General features: G+C 33.4%; 3 protein-coding genes across 3 annotated transcripts; 1 reads left to right on the forward strand and 2 right to left on the reverse strand.

Annotated features, from left to right (window-relative positions):
• The first annotated feature begins 1,557 nt into the window (after positions 1-1,557).
• On the forward strand, positions 1,558-5,225 carry LOC100815987 (transmembrane protein 87A). Its single transcript, XM_003528539.5, has 5 exons — positions 1,558-2,002; positions 2,494-3,412; positions 4,183-4,278; positions 4,537-4,673; positions 4,819-5,225. Exons 1-5 carry the CDS (start codon positions 1,806-1,808, stop codon positions 4,991-4,993), a joined length of 1,524 nt encoding a protein of 507 aa, XP_003528587.1. The 5' UTR covers positions 1,558-1,805; the 3' UTR covers positions 4,994-5,225.
• Positions 5,226-7,993: 2,768 nt separating this feature from the next.
• On the reverse strand, positions 7,994-10,602 carry LOC100808671 (exocyst complex component EXO70A1). Its single transcript, XM_003529792.5, has one exon. It carries the CDS (start codon positions 10,473-10,475, stop codon positions 8,427-8,429), a length of 2,049 nt encoding a protein of 682 aa, XP_003529840.5. The 5' UTR covers positions 10,476-10,602; the 3' UTR covers positions 7,994-8,426.
• Positions 10,603-20,568: 9,966 nt separating this feature from the next.
• On the reverse strand, positions 20,569-23,260 carry LOC100809208 (pollen receptor-like kinase 3). Its single transcript, XM_003529793.4, has 2 exons — positions 21,796-23,260; positions 20,569-21,294 (listed from the first exon to the last, which is right to left on the reverse strand). Exons 1-2 carry the CDS (start codon positions 23,159-23,161, stop codon positions 20,615-20,617), a joined length of 2,046 nt encoding a protein of 681 aa, XP_003529841.1. The 5' UTR covers positions 23,162-23,260; the 3' UTR covers positions 20,569-20,614.
• Positions 23,261-23,525: the final 265 nt, after the last annotated feature.

A 23,525-nucleotide genomic window follows, 5' to 3' on the forward strand; every position in this document is an offset into this window, starting at 1 on the left:
TACCTTTGTTGTTCACAAGTTGAGTCAGTATATGAAAAATCCCATGACTACATACTTGAATGTTGTTCATCATTTACTTCAATATCTCAAATCTGCACCAGGACAAGGCCTTTTCTTTCCTACTACTAATTCTCTTCACTTGTCAGCTTATGCTGATGCTGATAGGGGAGGTTGCTTGGACACTAGAAAGTCTACAACAGGTTTTTGTGTTTTTCTTGGTGATATTTAGTCTCTTGGAAATTTGTTAAACAAGGGACAGTTTCCAAATCTTCAGCTGAGTCAGAATATAGAGCTCTATCTTCTGTTGCTAGTGAAATCGAGCGGCTAAAACGCTTGCTCACTCATTTTGGAATCCTCATTGACTCAGCCATGTTATTCTGTGATAACAAATCCACTATACACTTAGCTTCCAACCCATCACTCCACGAAAGGTCCAAGCACATCGACATTGACTGCCACTTCATCCAAGAGCTAGTTCAATTTCGTGTTTTCAGCCTCATCCATGTTAAGACTCAACATCAGATTGCACATGTCTTCACCAAAGCACTTCCTGCTTCAGTTTTATCCGCAAGTTGGGTCTCATTAACATTTACTCTCCAACTTGAGGGAAATATCACGCATAGCTACTTTTAGTTAGCTTGTTAGTTACTATTATGTTATGTTAGTTTGCAGTTAGTTATTATGGTTAGGTGGTAATAGCTCTTATATATAAACTCATCTTTTATATTTTGAGAATTAAATTTTTGAATCAATTCATTCAGTTCACATATTTATATTCATTAATAATCCATGAGCAATTATATAATATTGCCTTAAAATCTAACTTTCAAGTTTATGAGTTTTATCTTTATTTATATATAATATTTAATTTTTTCATTTATATTTGATATAAGATTTTAACCGATACTTATTTTAAAAATATAATATTATGGGTAATTAAAAATAAAAATTCATGTAATATGAGTGTAATTTACTCTATGCATAATTTGGTAAAATAAAAAATAAATATTTAAATTAAAATAGTGTGACGAAAGTGTAAAATTTATTTAAATTTTTTAAAATTTTTCCTATTTCTTCTTTCTTTCTCCCCTGCCAAAATGACCATAGAGAAAATTACAATCAACACCTAAATACAGTACCAAAAAGGACTATTTTTCATTTTACTTATTTTGAATTTTAGGAGTGATAATATCACATCATCATCAGGGTTAAAAGAAATTACTGTTAATACCCAAAAAAACAGTACGAAGATCTATGACCATATTTCCTTTTTACTATTAATATATAGACCGACACCTCTATCTGTCATTTTCATCACTAACTAGAAAAAAACAAGAAAAATGAGGAGAGAATCCGTTCCGGTGAGTAATATAAAAAAACACTAACTCACTCAAATAAGATAAAAAATACCATCAAAGAAGTTAAATTGTGTCAGTGTCATAATACCTCAGACTAATTTTATAACAAAATTTAAATTACATTAGAAAAAAACTACTAATTTATGTTTCTTACCTAAACACACTATATTATGTGGTAATTCTAAAAGCAGCAAATCAAACGCCAACTGCATCCTCACCTTAATCACCTACCCTCCATTTCACTAATCTGTCTCTTAATCACTTACTCAGTTAAACTAATCACTCAATCACCTTGGCTAAGCTCAAGGAAAGAAGGACATACAGACACACACACTATACTCGTTTTCTTCTCGTATACAAAAACCTCAATCTCCACAAATTCAACACTTTTTTCTTTCTTCTCTCTCACTTCTCCGTAGATCTACTTTCTCTCTCTCTCTCTGAGAAATGTGTGGGGTCTCGCTTCTGGCGTTTCTGCTTCTGCTATCCCTCTGCGCCGAAGCTTCTGTTCACGACTACAGAGGGGAGAAATTCGCCGCCAAAGGTAACGCCTTTGTCGTCCATGGAGGCAGCGAAGGAATTTACGCTTCTGCCCCCAACCTCACCGACGCTTATCCACCGCCAAATCCCGACTCTTACATACGGTCATTTCACTTCACCCTTCAATTTTGTATCGGGGTTTTGTTAAAGCACTTCCCTTTAAGCTTTCTCTTCATTGCATTTTATTGTGTGACCCCGCCAGATTCAGAATTGTCTCATGTCTAGTTGTGTGTAAAATGTAACTGACATGCTTAGGAGGTTTGTTGAATTTCTGCATTCAGCTTTCAGTGTAGTGGGTGTGAGGTTCTTGGTATAAAGTTGTAATTTTTGTTATTGTGGTAGATGTCGTTAATTCATTTAAATGTGTGAGGAAAATGTACAATTTTACTTGTCAGATTTGAAAAGTGAAGTTGTTAGGACACTCATAGGATTTCCACTAGTTCGATGAAAAGTTGAAAACTGTTTTTCTTGTGGCTGAGTCCCGAAGGATTATAATTACCGCTGGTTTTGTTTGATACTGTGTTGGTAGTTATGCTGATGTTTTGGTGCTGTTTTGTTGATTGGGTTGTTATCTCTGTTGTAATGTGAAAACCAGGTTTGAAAGGATTACATTTAGGAGAAACAAGGACTTTTCTAACTTTAGCTCATGGCCTATTCAAGCTGTTATTTTTGAAGTAGAAGATAGAGAGACAATTGGTGGTTCAGCTTATGGTGGTCAAAGGGCTGTCTGCTGCACCGGTGATCTAGCAAAACTAGGTGTGTGCACTGAAGGACAGGTCATTTACCGCCCTTCTGTGGAGAATCCCGATTGGCCTCAAGTTTTTGGTGTCTCTTTTGAAATGGATGATGAAGTGGCAGTGCTGCCATTGAAATCTATACAGATCACAAAAACTGGGATGTATAACTTGTATTTCATCCATTGCGATACGAGGCTTAAAGGATTGATTGTTGAAGGGAAAACTGTATGGAAAAATCCCTCCAGTTATCTACCTGGTAGAATGGCGCCTATGAAAGTTTTCTACCAATTCATGTCTTTTGCATATGTACTGCTTGGGATCTTTTGGTTCTCTCAGTATGCTAGATTTTGGAAGGAAGTATTTCCCCTGCAGAACTGCATTACCGCAGTGATAACCCTAGGCATGTTTGAGATGGCTCTGTGGTACTTTGACTATGCTGAATTCAGTCAGACTGGAATCAGGCCAACTGGGACAACCATATGGGCAGTTACCTTTGGGACTGTTAAGCGGACAGTGGCTCGTTTGGTTATTTTAATGGTTTCAATGGGCTATGGTGTTGTGAGACCTACCCTTGGAGGGCTCACATCAAAGGTGGTTATGCTTGGAGGAACCTTCTTTATTGCATCTGAAGTTCTTGAATTGGTAGAAAATGTTGGTGCAGTAAGTGATCTTTCTGGAAAGGCAAAACTGTTATTGGTTCTTCCTGCTGCAGTATTGGATGTGTTCTTCATTCTTTGGATTTTCACTTCCCTCTCTGCAACTTTAACTAAGCTTCAGGTATTCATCTGTTAGGGTTGTCACAATATTGTTTATTCCATGAAAATCATGGGAACCTTTCTTTTTTCTCATATATAATTAGTTTTTTCAAGTAAAAATGAGACATAAACGTCAGGGCTGCAAAAATTTTACTTTGTTTGGTAAACTTGCAATTCACAGTGTTCCTCTGTTAGTTTCTATTTAAAGCATTTTCTGGGTTGCAGTTGGCAGGAGGAGTATTATTTCTGTTTGTTTTCTGAAATTTATAGAAATATGAAAAGCGTGGCAGTATTTGTGATGTATTTATCCAGCAAGAGACTCTTGCCATAAAAATTTACTGTTATTTTTGCAACTAATAAATCAGGATAGAAACTAGAAAGGCAGATAGGCTATATTTAGTTATGTGCTTGAAGTAATCAAGGAACATGGAGAGGACATTACACAACTCTCCCACGGTAATGTCATCAGTTTGGATTTTTTATGTTTGATATTTCATGGCTTTGTTATGATAATTCTGGAGGAAAATAGCAATTAATGGCCAATTTATCGTGTTATTCTTTTAACAGTAAAGTAACGGGGTATTCCTTCCAAGCTTGACGTATCAGACCCATCAGTTCTTATTCTATGAATCCTATTTTGCTTTATAGCTTTTTGTGTACAAATTAGGCTAATAATCTTATACTTTTGCTTGATGCTGCACAATGTAATGTTACGGCTGATAATTCACTTTGTCATGTCTTTTATTATGACTATCTAAAAATTAGCTCTTCTGTGCTTATGTAATGTAACAGACCAGAAGGATGATGATAAAATTGGATATTTACAGGAAGTTCACTAATGCTTTGGCAGCAGCTGTGCTCGTATCTGTGGGCTGGATATGTTATGAGGTAATTCACAGGCAGAAACATATTTCAATTGCTTTGCATGTTATCTAGGCATAATTATCTTATAGTTGGGTCAAGGTCATTTGTCTATGCAATCAGTGGATTCAGATGCTATAAACAAATTAAAATGAGTTTTAAGTTTTGATCAAGACTAGAGCAGGAAATGTGTTAAAAAATAGATGTTATCTGCATGTTTATTAATTTAATACATCAATCAATTTTAGATATTTCAAGTGCTTATTTTTCTACTTCCTCTTTCAGCTTTATTTCAAATCAAATGATGTATACAACGAGCAGTGGCAGAATGCATGGATCATCCCAGCCTTTTGGCAAGTTTTGTCTTACTCTCTCCTGTTTGTTATCTGCATTCTTTGGGCACCATCTCAAAGTGCAACACGGTAAAAGTTCTGTCTCTCTCTCTCTAAGTTCTTCCGTTATCAATCTTTATTCTTTAATGCCTGCAAGAGCTAAGTGAGCTTTCTCTTCTATGCTTTCTTTCCATATACATCATTTGTATCTCACTGTTGTTTCTGTTCTTGACAGATATGCTTACCGTGATGATGGGAACGATGAGTTTGATAGGGATGAGACTACTTTAACACTCATAAAACCATCACCCATTTCTTCAAAAGATGTTCGAAGTGTGCCAGATGCTAGATCAGTTCAAAGCAGTAACGGGAATTCAAATGATGTTTTAGAAGAAGACAAGAGAGAATAAACTAGGACGAAGCTCTGATTCTATGCTTCCATTGTATCCCTCCTGAAAGCTCCATGACTCTTTTCCTTTTATTCTTTTATTTCCTTCATTAGTCTTTACTCTCACTTGATCCTTTGTCACCAAATTGTTCCTTACGAGATTGGATTGCATGATAGAGTTCTTTGTTTCTGTGATGCCAATGCACAAGATATAATTTGGTCACTTTTTACTAATACAAAGGAACTTTTCTTCAGTTATGCAAATGTTATGTGCATTATCCATGTGCATGCATGCATACATGTGGGAGCACTTACAAGAACTTTTTCATTTTTAAGTTACCATCTGTATAGCATATATTAGTATTTTACTACTCAGTATTGAGACAATGCTGCTTTGACTCCATGGAATTTTATGTTTATTTTTTACACAAGTTTAATGGAGAGGACATTGTTGCATTTTAACTTTAAGGATAGAGTTGAGTTGATACTGGTCAATAAAAACAATTTACCAATGAAAAATTATCAACACGAATTAAACCAAAGAATCTAATTCAGTTAGTTAAGCGGTATGAGTTTGTAAATTATTTAATATTTGTTTTCAATTTTTACGGATGAAAAATGAATTGAAATTTTGAAACTTTTATCATCTTTTACAACGATTCCAACCTTTTATTTGCATATTCATAGTAAATATTTTAGTCTGTAATGCATACAATAAATATTTATTTTATATAACTAAAATTTATAATAAATAAATATTTTTGAATGAATTAAAATTGAAATTTGTAATAAATAAATGTTTTTAAATTTAAATTATAGGTTTTTGATAAATAAATTACAGTGTCATATAATTCTTTTAATTATTGATCATTTTTAAAATGAAAGAAGATGAAAAGGATGAATTGAAAGATAAGGTTTTTGTTAAAAGTTCTTAGATAATCTTAACAATTATTATATATTTGATAATTTTTATTAAATAATGTTTTTTTATAACTCACCTTGCATTTCACTTTTTTAGAGTTGAACAATTCAATTATTGGCCTATAAGGAGGAAGGAGTGTAGAGCAGTAGTCTCTCGAAGTCCTTTTCTTTTTAGTAAAGATGTGCATATTTTTTTGAGAAAATATTACTTTTTAAAAAATATTTCAGCAAACTTTTATTTGTAAATTAATTCAATACAAATAAGTGTTATTATGAATCTTTTTATTTGTGACGGCAGAGTTGGTTACTTAAACGCGCTCCTATTTGTTAGGGAACTCGTTAACCCTGCTATTATAATTTCTTAACCTTCGGACAATAAAATTGCTATCAAATATTTTATACGTTTAATTGATTGTGAACTCTTATTAAGGAAAATTCTACTTTATAAAATTTGAATGTGTAATGTTCTTTGCACAGCATTCCATTTTGTAACCACACGGAGTGCTTCGCCTTTTTCCCGTAATTAATAAAAATCATTTATTACTACAATCATTTCCATAAGTAGAAAATAAAAACCGTTTATCGATATGTTACACAAGACATTTAGTAAACTTTTAATTTTTTTAGCAGTTAAAAAAATTATTTGACTTCAGTAATCAATTTTTTTTAATAATTTTTAATATTTTTAAAATACTACTTAAAAGTAACATTTTTTGAAATATTAATTTTTAATTTTTATATTTTCTTTCATTTTCATATTCAATATATTTATCCAATTTTTTGATTATTTTTTAAATAAATTATAATTTATTATTTTTCTATCATTATACATTTTTTTAGTTATTTTAACTGTTAATTTATCAGATATTTATAATTTAATAAGTTAATTTTTTTAACTTTTAACTTTCAACTAATTTTTCACTTTTCATCTTTTAGCCAATTTTATTAAACATAATCTTTTTAAATAATTTTTGAACAATTGCTTTCGTTTTCATTCACTCATGACCTTATCTTACACAAATATGGAATCAGAAATAGTTATTTGATTTAGCTTCGTGGGCAGGGTCTGAAATTGTTTCCTGTTTATGGTGTTGAATTGAACAGAAGATTATCTACTCAGAAACAAAGTTCGTGGGTAACAGCTAAAACTAGATGGCAACAGTATGTTAAGAGATCCAACCGCAGGCATTAGCATTGTAGTCTCTCAAGCAAGGAACTCTAAGATCTACACCTATAAGTTACACACCATTTCTTTTACTCTTTACTCGTTCGAGAATGCTAATTAGTATCCTAAAGTTTTTGTAAGAAAATGTAACATTTAATGCTACTAAAATACCCCATCACGATTTGAAAATTTCAACAAAACCCTGTTGTTAAGTGATGCAATTAAAGTGGCGTGTAAATATTGTAGTCCACCTCTTTATGTGGCAGTCCCTCCCGTCGAGGGAGAAACCTACCCTCTTTATGTGGTGTTATTGTTGCTCTATTCTGAATTTCTGACAAGTGTCACTTTCTACTCTCATAACACCAATTATTCTTATCTAGAGAGGAAGGGACTCTGAAGCTGCTTGGATGGGACAAGTCAAAAACGGCAAGCGTAACAACACCACAGATGAGAAAAGAAATTATGGCCTTTTTTTTCCGTTAAAAGGGATAAGAATATGCTTACAAGGTTACCATTCAAGTAGAAAATTTTGGTCTTCTTTCAGAAAGAGCCTCACCCAACCTTCCAATAAAACTGTAACACTTGTAATCAGTAGGTGGTTAGTAGTAACTAATTGGACCATGAAAGATAGAAGGAAAATTCACCATTAACCAGCAATGATTATCCAATTACAAACAATGAGGTGTCCCAGAATCCAGCCAACTGAAAGTAGTTCAAATCAGATCGCACTTACAATGTGTACATAATACTTGCCATTTGGTCTTTCACCAAAGTCACAACATATCAGCAATTCCCATGTTGTGGTGTGTGCGTGCATTCATTTGATATTCTTCTGTTTTCCGTATGAATCTTAGATATAAGAAAAAAAAACAGAAGCTACGTGTGCCCAAAGGCGAAAGCTATATAAACTGAGATTTCAATTTGACAATGCATCTATTAGTGCCAAAACTATCACATTGTATAAGAGTCATTTGAAGCTACAAAAGAAACAGCCCTTTTTCGACCTTAAGAAGGAAAAAAAACACGCACACACACACGTACAACAAAGTCCAATATAAACAAATGAAACAAAAATCTAGAACGTGGTGAGAAATCAAATAACGTGCTTACAGGCAGCAGCATTCAGGGTGAGATAGCCACACCAATCTTCAACACCAGATTAGGGAAATCTTAATCTTTCTTTTCCTGAGAATCCTGGATCGTGGTAGCAGTAAATCTTGTTGGAGCACCCACCCGAGAGCTTGAGCAATCTCAGATTGGCCAGCACTCAATTACCTGAACGCTCCAGTGAAAAAATTAAAAGAATATGTCCTAGCTTCTAAAGTTGCAAAACTCAATTTCACTTCACTCCACTAGTCCATTCAATCCATCATTCAGCTCTCCTTCTCAAGTGCTGGGAAACAGGAATCCCTTCGAAGAAGTCCAAAACAGCATCCTCCAGGTCCTCAACAGAGTACTTGATGTAATTCTCCGGATGCCTCCCACTCTCTATGTGGCTCCTGAACCTCCCAAGAAACGACCTATATGCCGGAATCAGCTTCTCTGATATAGATATCCTCAGCTCCTCCCTGAGCTGCAAATCCGGTATCAACCAAACCGCCTGAGTCCTATGAACCTCCTCAAACATGGCATTAAACGCCTTAAACCTCTCCCTAAGAGCACTCTTGGACACCCCGGAAGAAAACCCCCCACTCACATGCAACCCCTCGTCCCTCAAACAATACAAGACCCTCACCCACGTGGCCCTCTGGTAGCTCGTGGCGGCCTGCCGGAACTTCCCCGTGAGCTTCTTCAAGTAGTCATCCCCTATCATCTCCCTCAACTCGGGACTCCCCCTCACCTTCTGAACAATGTAGTGCACATTGTTCATGACAAAAAGGTGAGCCAAAGACGCATCCCTGTAGTGCTTACTCTTCCCATCCAAGTTGAATTGCAATATCACAATAATCCAAATCAAGTGAACATCCAAAGGTGTCTTCTCCTCAAACTCACTCAAATCCATATCAGGTATCCCAGGATCACCAGAATACCTAGACCCCGTTGAGGGCTTCGACACTATAAGCTCATTCAAAGTAACCTTGTAATCAGAGATCAAACTTATGTAATTCATCACATACCGAGTCAAAGGGTGAATCGTTCCACCAGGAACAGCAACCCTAGAAGGTTCCCTAAGCACAGCGTTTTCGAATTCAGACAAAATCCCCCTCGCAGCCTCACCCAACCGCGACAAAATCTCTGCAGCCTGAACCCTAATTGACTCCGACGACTTCGAATCAAACACGACGTCAATATCCGGCATCAAATCCGTCAACGCGTCATGCAAATCGAGAATCTTGAACAGCTTCTCCGGCGACCTACGGCTTATGCTAATTGCTTCCGCGAAGTTGAAGAGCTGAATCGCGGGACCTTTCACCGTCTCCATGAAGCAGGCGTCGTCGATGGAAGTTCCGACACCGTCGAAGATTTGCTCGCAGAGCTTCTTCTCGCTGGCGAAGAGCGTTCTGACGCAGACCTTGGCGGCGCGTATCCAGCGTCTGATTTTGTTCTCGAGCTGCTCCCACTCGAGACGCTGAACATCTCCGATGCTGAGTTTTTCGATTTGGAGTTTGCGAAAGCTCGCATCGACGGAGGATTTTCTGACGCTGCCGTAGACTTGGATGCACTCGCGGAGGTAGCCGGAGGAGACCATGCGCTCGGCGATGCAGCGGAGGTCGTAGACGGCGTCGGAGGGGATAAGATCGATCTCGCGGATGCTGCTTGTGGAACGATAACTGCTGCTGTTAACGGAGTTAACAGAAGAGCGAACAGAGGAAGCAGCGCCGTCACTGTTGAAACGGAAAAGAGGAGTAGAGATGGTGTTATGGTTGGAGTCGGATTCTTCTTCTGTTGTTTCTTCGTTGGTGAGAGGGTGTTTTGGGGAAGAGGTGGTGGAAAGAGAGTCTAGGGTTTGGGAGGGTTCGTCTTCGGAGGAGGGGTCGAAGGGGTTGGTGTGGGAGATGAGGATGTTGCGGAACTCGTCTTCTAAGCGGGCCATGGCGATCTGGATGGCGGAGTTAACTTTGTCGGAGGAGACGGAGACGGAGACGGAGGAGAGAGAGCGCTGGATTTCGTCGACAGCTTGGAGGTAGAGATCGGCCTCGTCGCGGTCACCGCCGCCGGAGAATATCATCTTGTCGCGGGCCTCCTCCGACGCCGTCGAGTCCCACCGCAGGATGATCTTCTCCGCCGTCTCAAGCGGGAGGCTCTCCATAATTAGAAAAAAGATGGATAGAGAGAGAGAGAGAGAGAGAGAGAGAGAGAGAGAGAGAGAGAGAGAGAGGCTGCGGGAAAAGGTGGCGTTTTGTTTTGGGTAAATTGCGTTGCGTATGTGGAAAAAATAAGAGACTTGTGTTGTGGGACATATCATTGCTCCACTCATTTGACTTTTTTTAAATGCCCGCCGTTGGAATCTTCACAGTACATTCCGGTCAGGCAATTTTGATGTTCTCCTTTTTAACCTTTTTTGCATGGTTGCTTTTTATGCCTAATAATACTACTACTATGTATTATCGCGTTTTTTCTTTTTCGGATAGTTAGATAGATACACTCATAATCATTTCTTTTTGGTACCCTTAATTAACACCAAGTTGTGGAGGTTCCTTTTTCGCTAAGCTTCATGTACTTCTCTCGATCGTGTGCTTTGGACTGTTAGTTTCCCACTTTGTCACCATTACCTCGTTCCTTTTCCTTTAGTTGACTGACTCTAATGTGTTGCCTGCCTTGGCTGCCCTTGAAAGTTATTCTGTTAGTACAATTCAATGGGCAAAAAATAAAAATTGAGCAAAATGGTGCAAGTGTTTGTGTGTGAAATGCTTCCATTACGTTGTTTCTTTTGTGGATATATGTGTATATAGTGTTAGTACAATTGCATTTTGCAAGGTGTGTCACATGCTTTACTGATATAGCACGAGTTTTCGATGTTTCCATCCTTGGTTTCACTTGTTTGTCACTATTATTATTCATTAATTATAAAACTGTGACTCTATTAATTGCTTCAGTGACTTTTCCATTTCCATTGGTTTCGCGAGCTATGTAATTTGTAAAATTGAAGGTCATTGATTATTATGAGGCAATGCAAGAATATATATATATTCAATTCCCCTGGATTGTAGTCACGAACAAGAAAAACATGTGTTTCCCCATATGCGGGGAGTTTCCAAGTGAAACACTGGGGTTTTAGAATTTATGAAGACTAATAGAGTTATGCTCCTCCAATAATGGCCACATGAATGAGGACCCGATTGGGTTGCTAGTTGCTATAGCTACAATTGGAGTTTTGAGAAGCGATTGGCTGATTGACTCGTACGTTCAACAAAAGGCCAGTGCAGTCTGCAGACCCCTTTACCCTCAACCCCACTGCACTATCAACCGTGAACATTTTCGTGGTAGGGAATACTTATGCACCCAATTATGCATTATCAATGTATCATGTTGTGTGAGACAAAAATTAATAGTTTAAAACCAATTTAATCAAATCTTCTTTTAGGGTGAAGTATCACTGAGATCAATTGGCATAATTGTTTCGGTTTAAGTCTAGAGTTTTGTTTTCAGTGAATAATTGTATTAAATATTCAGAATAAGAATATCATCGTTCATTAATAATCCTAACTAATTCAAGAAATTACGATTGATTACTTCTCGGAAAGGATACATATATATAGTCTCTAAAAAAATATATTAAAGTAACATTTATTGTGCTTTTCAATCTTAATATAGGAAAAGTTTAATTAGGTTCTTATAATTTCTAAACTTATCTAATTTAGTCCGTGATTTTTTTAGTTTTGTAGTTTATCTTTTAATTTCCAATAGGTTTTTACCGTTAAAATTGTTTAACACGGTCAATTTTGTATATGTGAGTTTTTAATTGGGAGGGAACTCAATAGTTTTAAACGTGCAAACGAAGGAAGTTCACTCAGAACTCTCACTTGCATGTAGAACGCTCATGTGTGTGTTCGCACCACACGACACCTCGTACCTTCACCTTGTACCGCACCGTACCTGCCTTCATCCTCTGTTAAAGAAGAACACTTCTGATTTTTAGTCGATTGCAATAATGGACGACATGAGTCAACGCTTGGTTGCAGCAAATCGCAATAAGTTTTAATTCCTAACAAAGAACGATAGTGGCCGAGAGGAAGATAAATTGAAAATGTAGAGGGAGTTTTGCGCTTCACTGCGGTGAGGAGAGTTTTGCCAAGATCCATTAACTGTTAAACAATTTTAACAATAAAGATCTATTGGAAATTAAAAGATAAACTACAGGACTAAAAAATCATTTATTAACTATAGGGACTAAATTGGATAAATTTAAAAATTATAGAAACTAAATGGATAATTAAACCTATAAAAAACTATAATCATAATCGATTTAGTCTCTCTAAAATTATAAAACTATCATTTTAAAATTTGAAATCATTAAACATCCATTATTTTTGTCCATAAAATCATCAAATAATAAGAACTTTAATCCTTAAAATTACAACAATAATTTAATGAGAAGTAAATTGAGAAACATTCCATAATTTTAAGAACTAAAGTCACTTTACAATCATGTAGACTAATTTACTAAATAACTCTGGGAAAGGAAAGCACTTTTTTGTGACGAAGGAAAAAAAAAAGAAGAAAAAGAGATAATGAGTTCGAAATTTTCAGCTATAAAAAATCTAACAAATTAACAAATAATATCTGTCAATAAAAAAAAATTCTTATATTTTTCTGACAATTAGTTTAGATGTGCATGAACACCTTTTCAAAATAGATGAAATAGGACAGCAGCAGATTGTAGCCATACACAAGATATATATTTTGTTTAACTTTAACTCAGGTTCTTATTGATTTTAGATTTCTTTTTTAAAAGAAATTGTACTCTTCCAATTTTAGGCAAAATTATATTTTAACTACGTTCTCATTTTTCAGTGTTTTAAGTATCATTCGTGTCTCTGCCTCAAAGTTAGAGAGTTAAGTTGTATATTCTCTCAGAATTTTAAGCCAAGTTCTAACGGAGATACAGTTGTAGCTTTGGGACCAAGTGCTTTCAACTTGGTATTGGCCGAAATCATAATTATTAAAAAAAATCAATAATTTTATTACACATGATAATACATAATCTGATAACAACATTGTACCGTATTTTTTTAATATTACTAGTATATTTTGATTAGATTTTTTTGTTTCATTCCAAATATGAAAAGGGTTTGCCGTAAGGTTTAGGACATTTTACTGTTTTATTTTTTAAAAGTCAAATTGTGATTTCTGTATATTTCTACTAACTGTCCTTTTCTTATTTTCTTTTAATAGAAAGCGATTCTTAATTTAAAATGAAATTAGTTAGCATGAATTATTATTATTAAATTTAAGCAGTACACAACTCTTCATTCAAGAGGAATACAGAGTATCAAGTATATCTAAATAGTAGTAATTTTGCTATCTTGCATTCCATAGCATTACTAACTAGTCGATGGTTTTTACAAGATAAATAGTTGAGTTAGAAGATAATTTTTTAATAAGTGTATTATTTGATTAATAATAAATAGCACAAATAAAATAATATAAAATTTATTAAAATATGATTTTTAATATTTATTATCTTAATATAATATATTATTATTATTATTATTGTATTTTATGAGAATTTAAAATATAAAATATATACAAGTAAGTTAGTTAGTCAATAATATAAATTTAAAATACATGTAATGATAAGATTATTGATGTGAATAGATAATATAAATTCAAAATCCATGGTATGGGTATGGTAAGACTAATATACATAATACATAATGTGAATTCGAAAATATATGATATGATACGCGATTATTATAACTAAAAGATAATGTTTGAGAAACAAGAGAAGGGTTTAAATATATGTCTTTTGAATATTTTGTACCTAGAACAAAAAATTGTCACATGATTTTTTGAGTAACAAGAAGAAAAAAAATTAAGTTTTTCTCTTATCCTTGTTTGATTCATTTGTCATGTATAATACCATATATTTTAGGGAATCAAACGGGTTCATGTTTATTTTAAAAGAAAATAATAATTGAAAAATGAAAAATTGCAAGTGTTAGAAAAAATTATAATAACAGTAATAAGTATATAATAGCAATGATATATAGCAAAATTATTTGTAAAAGTATTCTTTTGAAATAAAAGTAAAAAAAATATAACGATAATAATTAAAGTAATTTTCAGAAATAAAATAATTTTATGAAAAATAATAATTATGAAATAATTTGTACCTGCTAAAAAAACTAGTAAATAAAGTAGCAATAATACTAGCTATATACGCTCATATATTTCCTAAAAAATTGTTTAGTAAAATTATACCTTGAAATTATCGGAAAAGATAAAAATAATAAAAATTTATCTTAAATAAAAATTATTGCAAAGGAAATATAATAACTGTTTAAGGATAAAAAAGAAATAAATATAAAAAATTAGAAACTAAAAATTAATATTTTTTTAAAAATCATTTTAAATAACATGTTAAAAATTACTAAAAAAATCATTTACTAAACAAATTTTTCAACTAATAGCAAATATTAGAAACTAACTAAAACAATATGTGAAAAAACACTCCTAAGCATATTTTACGTTATATAATTTTATTATTTACTTTTAGTTAAACCTATTTTGCTTTTTTCTCATCTAATTCTGCCATGTACGCAACGCATAAAAGATGCAAAAGTGTAAATAAAAGGTATAATTCGTAAATTTCATATCATCAATTTTGTTAGTTCTATTTATTAGTCTTTTTTCTATTCAATTGGTTCCGTTAACTCATTAATTGTTCTGGGCAATCGGTAGCGGTAGCATAGTGTAGCAATCATGCAAGACGGTCATTATCAGAATCATTGATGGGCAGTTTTTCTAAGACCAATTCAATTTGAGTCACGTCCTGTTGCCACCAATTTCCATTACGGCATTACCATTACTACCTTCTTAGTTCTTATCCTTAATTTCTCTAAAATTTTAACAAGAAAAAAAAAGTTTAATAAGATCGGCTGCATATATAATTGCTAGACTCAATAATAAATATGCACAATCATTAAGAAACAACAAAACTTTTATCTCCATGACCATACATACCAGACATTCAATAAGATTCACGAGGCTAATTTTGTCATGACATTTAAATTAATCAAAAGTTGCAAAAAAATTTATCGTGCATTTATTTAAGAAAAAAAATGTTAAGTGTGAAAGTTATTTTCTTTTATAAAAAATGTGTCTATTTATAAAAAAAATGTAAGTATGAAATATTTTTTTCTTGTCTCTTTTCAGATGATCTATAATCAAAAAGTGATTGTGAATTTCTATAAAGAGTTGTTTCTCTTGAAAAAAAAAGACATAAAATGATCCATCTAAAATCAATATGCATGAAGAAAAAAAATTGTCTAAATTTTTCCATTCATATTATTTCCTTTCTTACCTTATTATGTAAATTATCATTCACAATAATTTTGATCGTCAAATGTGCAAATCAAATTAATAGACTTCATTATATTTTGAATTTGTTATTACATCTAATTGATGATGTAAATCGAACTTAAAGCTTAGTGTTTCATACACACATTTAGAGACGTGTTTTTTCTTTTTTTAGAACAATCAACACTATTTTTCAACAATTTTTAAGTTTGATTACATTTAATGCTTAATTATAAAAATAATCTTCTTATTTTTTCCAACTTACTAAATTGGTTTTCTTATATTTTAATTCACTATCAGAGTTTTTTTTTTCTTTTCAAATTGACTATTTAAGTCCTCGTAACTAAAATTAAATGTTAACTATCATGTGTCATTATCTAATTAATGATATGGGATAGTGAACAACCAATCACATAATGACACATGATAATCAAAATTTTTTTGTCTACATTTAACGTTTAATTTTAATTATGGAGACTCAAATAGTCAATTTAAAGAGAGAAAAAACTCTAATAGTAAATTAATATGTAAGGGAACCGATTTAGTGAGTAGAAATAGATAAAGAGACTATTTTTATAATTAAGCTTACATTCAACAATAATGATGACAACTTTGAAGGTGGCGACTTTTGAAATTGTCAAGCTTAAGAGATTTAGTGGTGAAAATTTTGTTAATTGACAAAAGAAAATACACTTCCCTTCTTAAAAATATGAAGGTGGTATATCAGTATTTGTATTGAACACTATAAGAGCAATAGATAGAGAAGATGAGATCGTTGTTGAAATTTGTGAGAAACACAAATGGAACAGCGATGACTATATTTGCATGGGACATAATATTTTAAATATTGTATTTGTGACACATTGTTTAATGTATATCAAAATTTTGGATTAGCCAAGAAACTCAGAAAAAAATTAAGCAAGTATACGATGAACAACACAAGTAAAAATATCTTGTCAGTCATTTGAATTATTATTAGATGATTGATTGTAGATCAGTCATCAAACAAAATGCATGAAATTTGACGTATTCTTAATAATTTCAATTTGAGAAAAGCACTAACTCTCATTGATGCATACCATGTATTGACCTTGGAAGAATTAAGATTTTACTATTACTTAATAAGTATAGGTTCAAGTCTATATTTGAATACATTCTCCAAAGGTGGAATGTTTGTAAGGAAGATATACTTTTGTAAGAATATGTTCAAACTCAATGTAATTAATCAATAATAATAGTAAGTCTATTTCTTCTTATATTAATTGAGTCTTGTAATATATGGCATATTCAATTGGAACATGTTAATTTTAAGAAAATAGATAGTATGACGAATTCATGTTTTATTCCTAAAAATTTAGAATTTCTTATGCGCATGTAACTTGTATGTTAACTAAGATAACAAAATTCTCCTTTGAAAAAGTTGAAATAAATTTTAAAGTGTTAGATTTGTTGATTTCATATGTTTGTGTTGACTCACCCACAAACAGTAAACGATACTTTGTGCGTGATTTGCATGGTTGACTCACCACAAATATAGTAAAAGATACTTTGTGTTTTCTTTTTTACTAAATGAATGGAAACTAGGAAAAAACGTGGCCAAGTTGAATTGTTTTCAAGTTTATTTTTGCCATTCCAATTTCGGCAAAATCGAAATTAGTTCAAAATTACAATTCTTATATGTGGGTTATGCAAAGAATTATGTGAGTGTGAAGATCCCAGAAAATTAATTAGTAAGTTTGCTCTAAGATTTCTCGATCTTTTTTTTAAAAAAAGTTTGCTCTAAGATCAACAAAAGAAACGAAGCGATAGTGGATTATTGTAGTGTAAAACTATAACTTTAGGTTCAGTTTTATTGTCATTTATTGCTGCTCTAGTTAATTAAGGGTAGTGTTTGATAAAATTACATGAGTTTAAATATAAAAAAAAAAAGGATTTAATCTATGTATGATATTAACGATAATAATGACAACAACGAAGAAAAGGAATAACAAAGGCAACAATCGTAGTAGGAAAATAGTTGAACAATGTGAAGTAAGTTTAGAAATTGTAATAAAGTTGGGAATTGAAAACAATAAAGTTTAGTTATATTAAAATTTTATAAAATTAGGCATTAAAACTATAACTGTAAACATCATAGCTATAATAATTTCTAAAGTTTAATTGCCATTCCAAACCTCAACTCGGTGCAAGAAATGGACGCTTGAATAAATTACTAATCTTTTCTATGATTTTTCTTGCACAAATCAAGCATATTGCAAGCTAGCTAAGCACGACTTCGCTTAGGCTTGTCCCTAGCCCCCATGTTAGAAAATATATCAGTCAGCAATTAATGTTCGCTATATATTGAACGACATGTGCATTTCACGTAAAAGGAATATTCATGCATTTAAATAATCAATGGCATTGCCACGGGAGGGAGCAAGAGAGATTTTCTTACAATTTTACGAGTATGGTGAGCAAAAATTAGTACCTTTTTTAATAAAAAAATTTCAGGAATCTTGTATAGTATGGGTTCAAGGCGTTCTCCTCCTTCAACAAATTGTTTTTTTTTTACTAACAAAAGGACAAAATGGTTGAGAATTTAGAGTTGCACGAGTGGTGGTGCAAGCAAATCATTTGAAGATATTGCAATTAAATTTTGGGTGAAATTTACTAAATTAGACGAAACTTCTAGATGTACAACATGTTAGCATGTCCCACCAGGTAAAAAAAGTATAGTATGTTATCAATTAAAGATTATTATTTTGTGAAAAGGTCGAATACGTAACTTTTTATTTTTTATCCAGTTGGTAAAAGGCAGAATGTAAGTCAATAATACTGTACATGTAAGTATTGTTACTACACGCATATTGCATATATAGGTTTATACATGACAATGCAATGGGAAGACAAAAAGAAATTACATCTGTGTGATATAAAAGAAATTATAAAAAAGTTGAAAGTCTTCATTATATGCGAGCTTGATTAGGAAATGCGTCACACCAATGATTTAACAATGTAATGCGAATTTTAAATATAAATCAAATTATATATTAAATTTATCATACTTTTCAAAAAAATAAATAAATAGCCCAACTATTACCACGGATCACTAAACCTAAATAAAACAAGAACGATGTAGAAAACAAAAAAAGGTAATATGAACAATAATAAGAAAAAAAAAATCGGTCATGAACTTGATTAGGAAATACATGGTTGAATTCTGAAAGAAGTAATTGAAATAGGAAAACAAAACAAAAGATTATAGGAATTTGGCTCGAGTGCACATATTAAGAAATAGCTTTAAAGTTATAAATTTATATTTTATAGTATAGAGATTTGAAAAAATAATGTCATGTGAGTAGAGCCAGATCAGCGTCTGGGCTCAATCATGAAAAAAATGTTATTATGGTTATGGCACCTAAAAATTCGATGACAGATAATAAGGGATATCCAAATTTTGCAGAAAGGAGGAGTATGACAGGATATGCTGAGACTTACGAGTTTGAGCCTTTCAACTAATTTATGCATTTCAATGAACGTCCAGCTGTAGTATGCTGTGAACATTAGCATATGGTTGACTTAAGCAACATTATTATTCATATAAAATTTTGTCCTCTTCTTTTTTATTCATTCACCAATGGAAACAAATCTGTCCTCTTACAACTTTAAAAATGATAAAGAAAAACCCTACCCTTCAAAGTTGTCCAATCCTCATCAATGAATCACACCACAGCTATAAACGACTATTAGAATTAATATTTAGACTTCCAAACCTAGGAAGGAACTACTGGGTAAACGTAAACCAGTCACTGTTGAGGTTTTTCTTATTGATAAATGTTAATCCGGCTCATTGGAGTATTATTATTAAGGAATTAAAAATAATTTTTTATTTATTAAAATATATAAAATTAGATTATTTATAATTTTTTTTGTTCTTTTATGATCTTGATAATAAATATTTTTTTTCTTTTAGTTTCTTAATTAATGTTCTGATAATATTCGTCAGTAACACCCTTATTTATTTTGTAATTTTTGCAGGTTAAGATTAGGTATTAGCTATTTTTTTTTTCCTGAATAGATTAGGTATTAGCTAGGCCGTTTCAATGTAAGTTTACTCACTTTTGTTTATCTAGCATATATTAAATGGATTTGTAAATTTGTTGCTGCAAAACGCGTTAATCAATTAGCCTAGGGTTATTTCTAGTATCAAATTCGACTCTTGTATATGTAAGGTATACAAAATTGACTCCAGTAAAAGAAATACTTAAATTTCCTTTAAAATATTCCTTAAATCGTGTGTTACTATCTCATGAAATTGTTAAATATTTATTCTTAAATTTATTATTTCAGTTCCCTTTTGTATTTGGTTCTCGTACTAAACAATAAAAAAACACTTAATTCTAATTGACTTTAATGATTAGAATTAGTAAATAAAATCCAATATTTTAACTAATTTATTCTTTAAATAGGGAAATAAAAAACTATAAAGCCGAAAAGAAAAGTGTTTTGGTCCACACTCAAAAAATGCATGAACATAAATGGATTGCCAATTTGCAAGTTAACACACCCAAGCTAACATTTTTGTTGTGGCCCGTTTATAAAATAGGCTCAATTATTTGTGGTCCAAAAAAAGTTACACAAACTTAGTTTTGTTCGCTTATTGCAAGTTGCAACCCAATGAACCCATTGCACACCGAGTCAATGCCGACCGAGTTGACTCGTTATTCATTTTTCCATGTAAGCTTGACAATAGGGTAAAACATGTGAAATTTGGTTCAACCCAGATTTATCGTTAATCTTTTTCGAATGAATTAAATAGAAATTTTGGTCTTTTTATTTATATTATTTAATTTAATTTAGTCTATTTATCTTTAAAAAATTTAATTTAGTTCTCTAATTTTTTAAAAAATATTCAATGTTATTTTTTGTTCAAATTGACACTAACAAAGTTAATAAAATCAAAAAAGGAAGGAAAACACTGGATAATTTTTTAAAAACTAAATTATCAAATTGAATATTTTAAAAATAGAGGGCCTAAATTGGTAAAATAATTTATAACTATGTATAATCTTTAAATAAGTATTTTTAATTATTTATCTTAAAACTATATTTTTACATTAACTGAATATTATCGAAGCTGTTTGTTCCATGTCTCCTCTGTGATTGTTGATCATGATACCCTTGGTTCCATGTCTCCTCTATTGTTCTTGATTCTTGTCCACCCTCAGTGTTAATCTCCTTTATCCTTCTAACGGCTTCTCCCATGTCTAACCGCCGCTGAGGGTTGCTTTGAGTGCAAGCAGCACCAATGTGGAGGAGTTGCTCCATCTCACCAAGCCAATTCCTAGAGCTTGCAATCTCAGGATCAAGCACTTCTGTTTCCCTTCCCTCAGAGATTGCAGTTTCAACCCATTGCACCACATCGGCTCCACCCTTTCCATTGCTGAGATATTGAGAAGGGTACTTTCCTGTTAGTATCTCAATTATCACAACCCCGAGACAGTAAACATCACAACTACGCGAAACTTGGCCATGTTGTGCTGCCTCTGGTGCCTTGTAAGCAAATAGTGTGTTTGCAGCGCTTGAAGGGTTAACCATGTGGCTGAACCCGTAATCTACAAGCATTGGTTCATTGTCTGGTCCAAGGAGAACATTGCTGGACTTGAGATTGCCATGTGGGAGATCCAAGGAACTAAGTTCTGTGTAAAGATAATGCATTCCTTCGGCAATTCCTCGTACAATCTTCATACGTGCTGGCCAATCTAGCTCAGCATGTGATGGTCTCCTATCACCTGCAAATAGAGAAATTCTGTGATACTTTTGGAAATTTATGAGTTTTAGTACGTACTGTTATTAAGAAATTCCATTTCTCTTGATATGTGCAAACTCATTTAACTATTGGCCCAATAAATAACTGTACCATGATCATTAGATTAATTTCTCTGAATACCATAGCAACTCTCAGTTCTTGTTTCACAAGAGTTTATTTAACAAATCTCAGTTGAAGTTGTTTATCTAATTGATGCATCTTACCATATTTGAAAAGGACAAAACTTAGATAAAATTCTTTAAGAGTACTTTGTGTTGTTCTCTAATCAGAATTAGAGTTTCACCAAATAAGTGAGCCCAATGTTGATTTTTAATACAGACCTTTATTATGCAGATTGTGGAGGTGAAACTCCAATTTATATTAGAGAACTATACTAAAAGTGTAGTAAGCAAAACTGCATCTAAATTTTCTATATGTGAAAATTTTGAGTTGAACTTGAGAATTTAGGAAGAATAAATCTTACCATGCAGGGAAAACAATAGACTGCCTCTTGGAACATACTCAGAGATCACTAGTTTCTCATCCTTTCTGAAATGATAAGCTAAAGGGGTCAATATATTCCAGTGTTTAAGCTTTGTAAGCTTCCTCATCTCTGCATCAAAATCATCTTTCTCCAGAACATTCATTTCTCTAGTCCTCTTCACCACCACTGCCACTCCATTAGCCATCACGGCCTTGTAAGAAGATCCAAAGCTTCCATTTCCAAGCACTTCGGCGGCTGCTCTCATCAAATCAGACATCCCAAACACGCCCTTCTCATCATTCACCGTCACAAGCTCTCCAACGTTTTTGCTCTGAGAAGATATAGATCCCCTTCTGGACGATGTTTTTTTCATTGGTGTACTTGAAGTTGAAGCTGCATCCAAAACCCTTTTCACTGGTGCAGTCACTTGAACTTCCACTGCACCACCTTCATTAACTTGTTGTCCAACTATATGATCAAAATTCTCCTCCTCCTTCTTTCTCCTTGATCTCACAATTAAAAGCACAACTAGTGAGACAAGAAACACACTCGCTACTATAATGCCAGCAACCTCGAATGAGCTACTACTATGTGGCACAGAAGGCACATGGTCACCAACAACCTTGTCTTGTGCGTCATCAATGGGACCAGGACTTGGGGTCTCCATTGTCTTTTCACATGATTTCCTTAACTTCTCATCACAAAGACCAGAATTCCCTGAAAAAGAACTATCGTTGAATCTCAACAAACCAGCAGGGATTCCACCTTCCAATTTGTTGTTCGAGACATCGAATATCGCCAACGACGGGTTACTCAGATCGGGAATGTTTCCACTAAACTGGTTGTTCTCAAGGTGCAACTCCATAAGCTGAGGAATATCGGCCAACGACGATGGAATCTTCCCCGTGAATAGGTTATCAGATAGCCACACTTTCTTCAAAGACCTCATTTTCTGGAAGTATTCCGTGGGAATATCCCCAGAAAACTTGTTTCCTTGCAAATACAGGGCCTTCAGGAACCCAATTCTGTTGAACTCAGGCATGGGACCTGAGAAAGAATTGTCGTTGAGGCTTATTTGTCGAAGACCCTTGAGTTCAAGCAATGGATCAACGTGTATTTCCCCTACTAACCCCATTCCTCCAAGGCGAAGCCCCGTGACGACGCCGTTGTTGCAAGTTACACCTTCCCATTGATCTTCTTCACTGCAGGGTGCAGAACCGGGGACCCAACTATCCAAAAGTTCAGCGTTGGAGAAGGAGCTTTTGAAACTCACCAAAGCTTCAGCTTCTGTCATGGAATATATCACAGGCAAAGTCACGATGATGATGAGAGATTGCTGGAGGATTATTGCCCGAGCTATGGCCATTACTTTGCTCAAGATTTGAGAACTATGGAATGTGTTTGTGATTTTTTTTCTTTCGGGTCATTGCTTTCTGCTATTTTCTCGGTTTTCTTTTCCCATAGCTTTTTTGTGACCCCTAGCATGCATGCATGCATGGTGAGGGGGTCTCTTTTGAGAGAGTGCAAAGATAGCCTCACAATGATAGAACCCTCAAGGGAAGAGAGATAGAGGGAGTTGGAGTTTTGGTTGAACAAGTCAAGAGGAGTTTCAAACCGCAATATAATTATAGTATGTTACTAGTATTATTGTAACTGTCTGTGTTCCAAATTTTAATGTTATAGTTGGTGTAAATCAAATACTTATCTATTTTATCGGTAATTTATAAGCA

This window comes from Glycine max, chromosome 7, assembly GCF_000004515.6.
Source record: "Glycine max cultivar Williams 82 chromosome 7, Glycine_max_v4.0, whole genome shotgun sequence".
In the NCBI taxonomy this organism is placed as follows: Eukaryota; Viridiplantae; Streptophyta; class Magnoliopsida; order Fabales; family Fabaceae; genus Glycine; species Glycine max.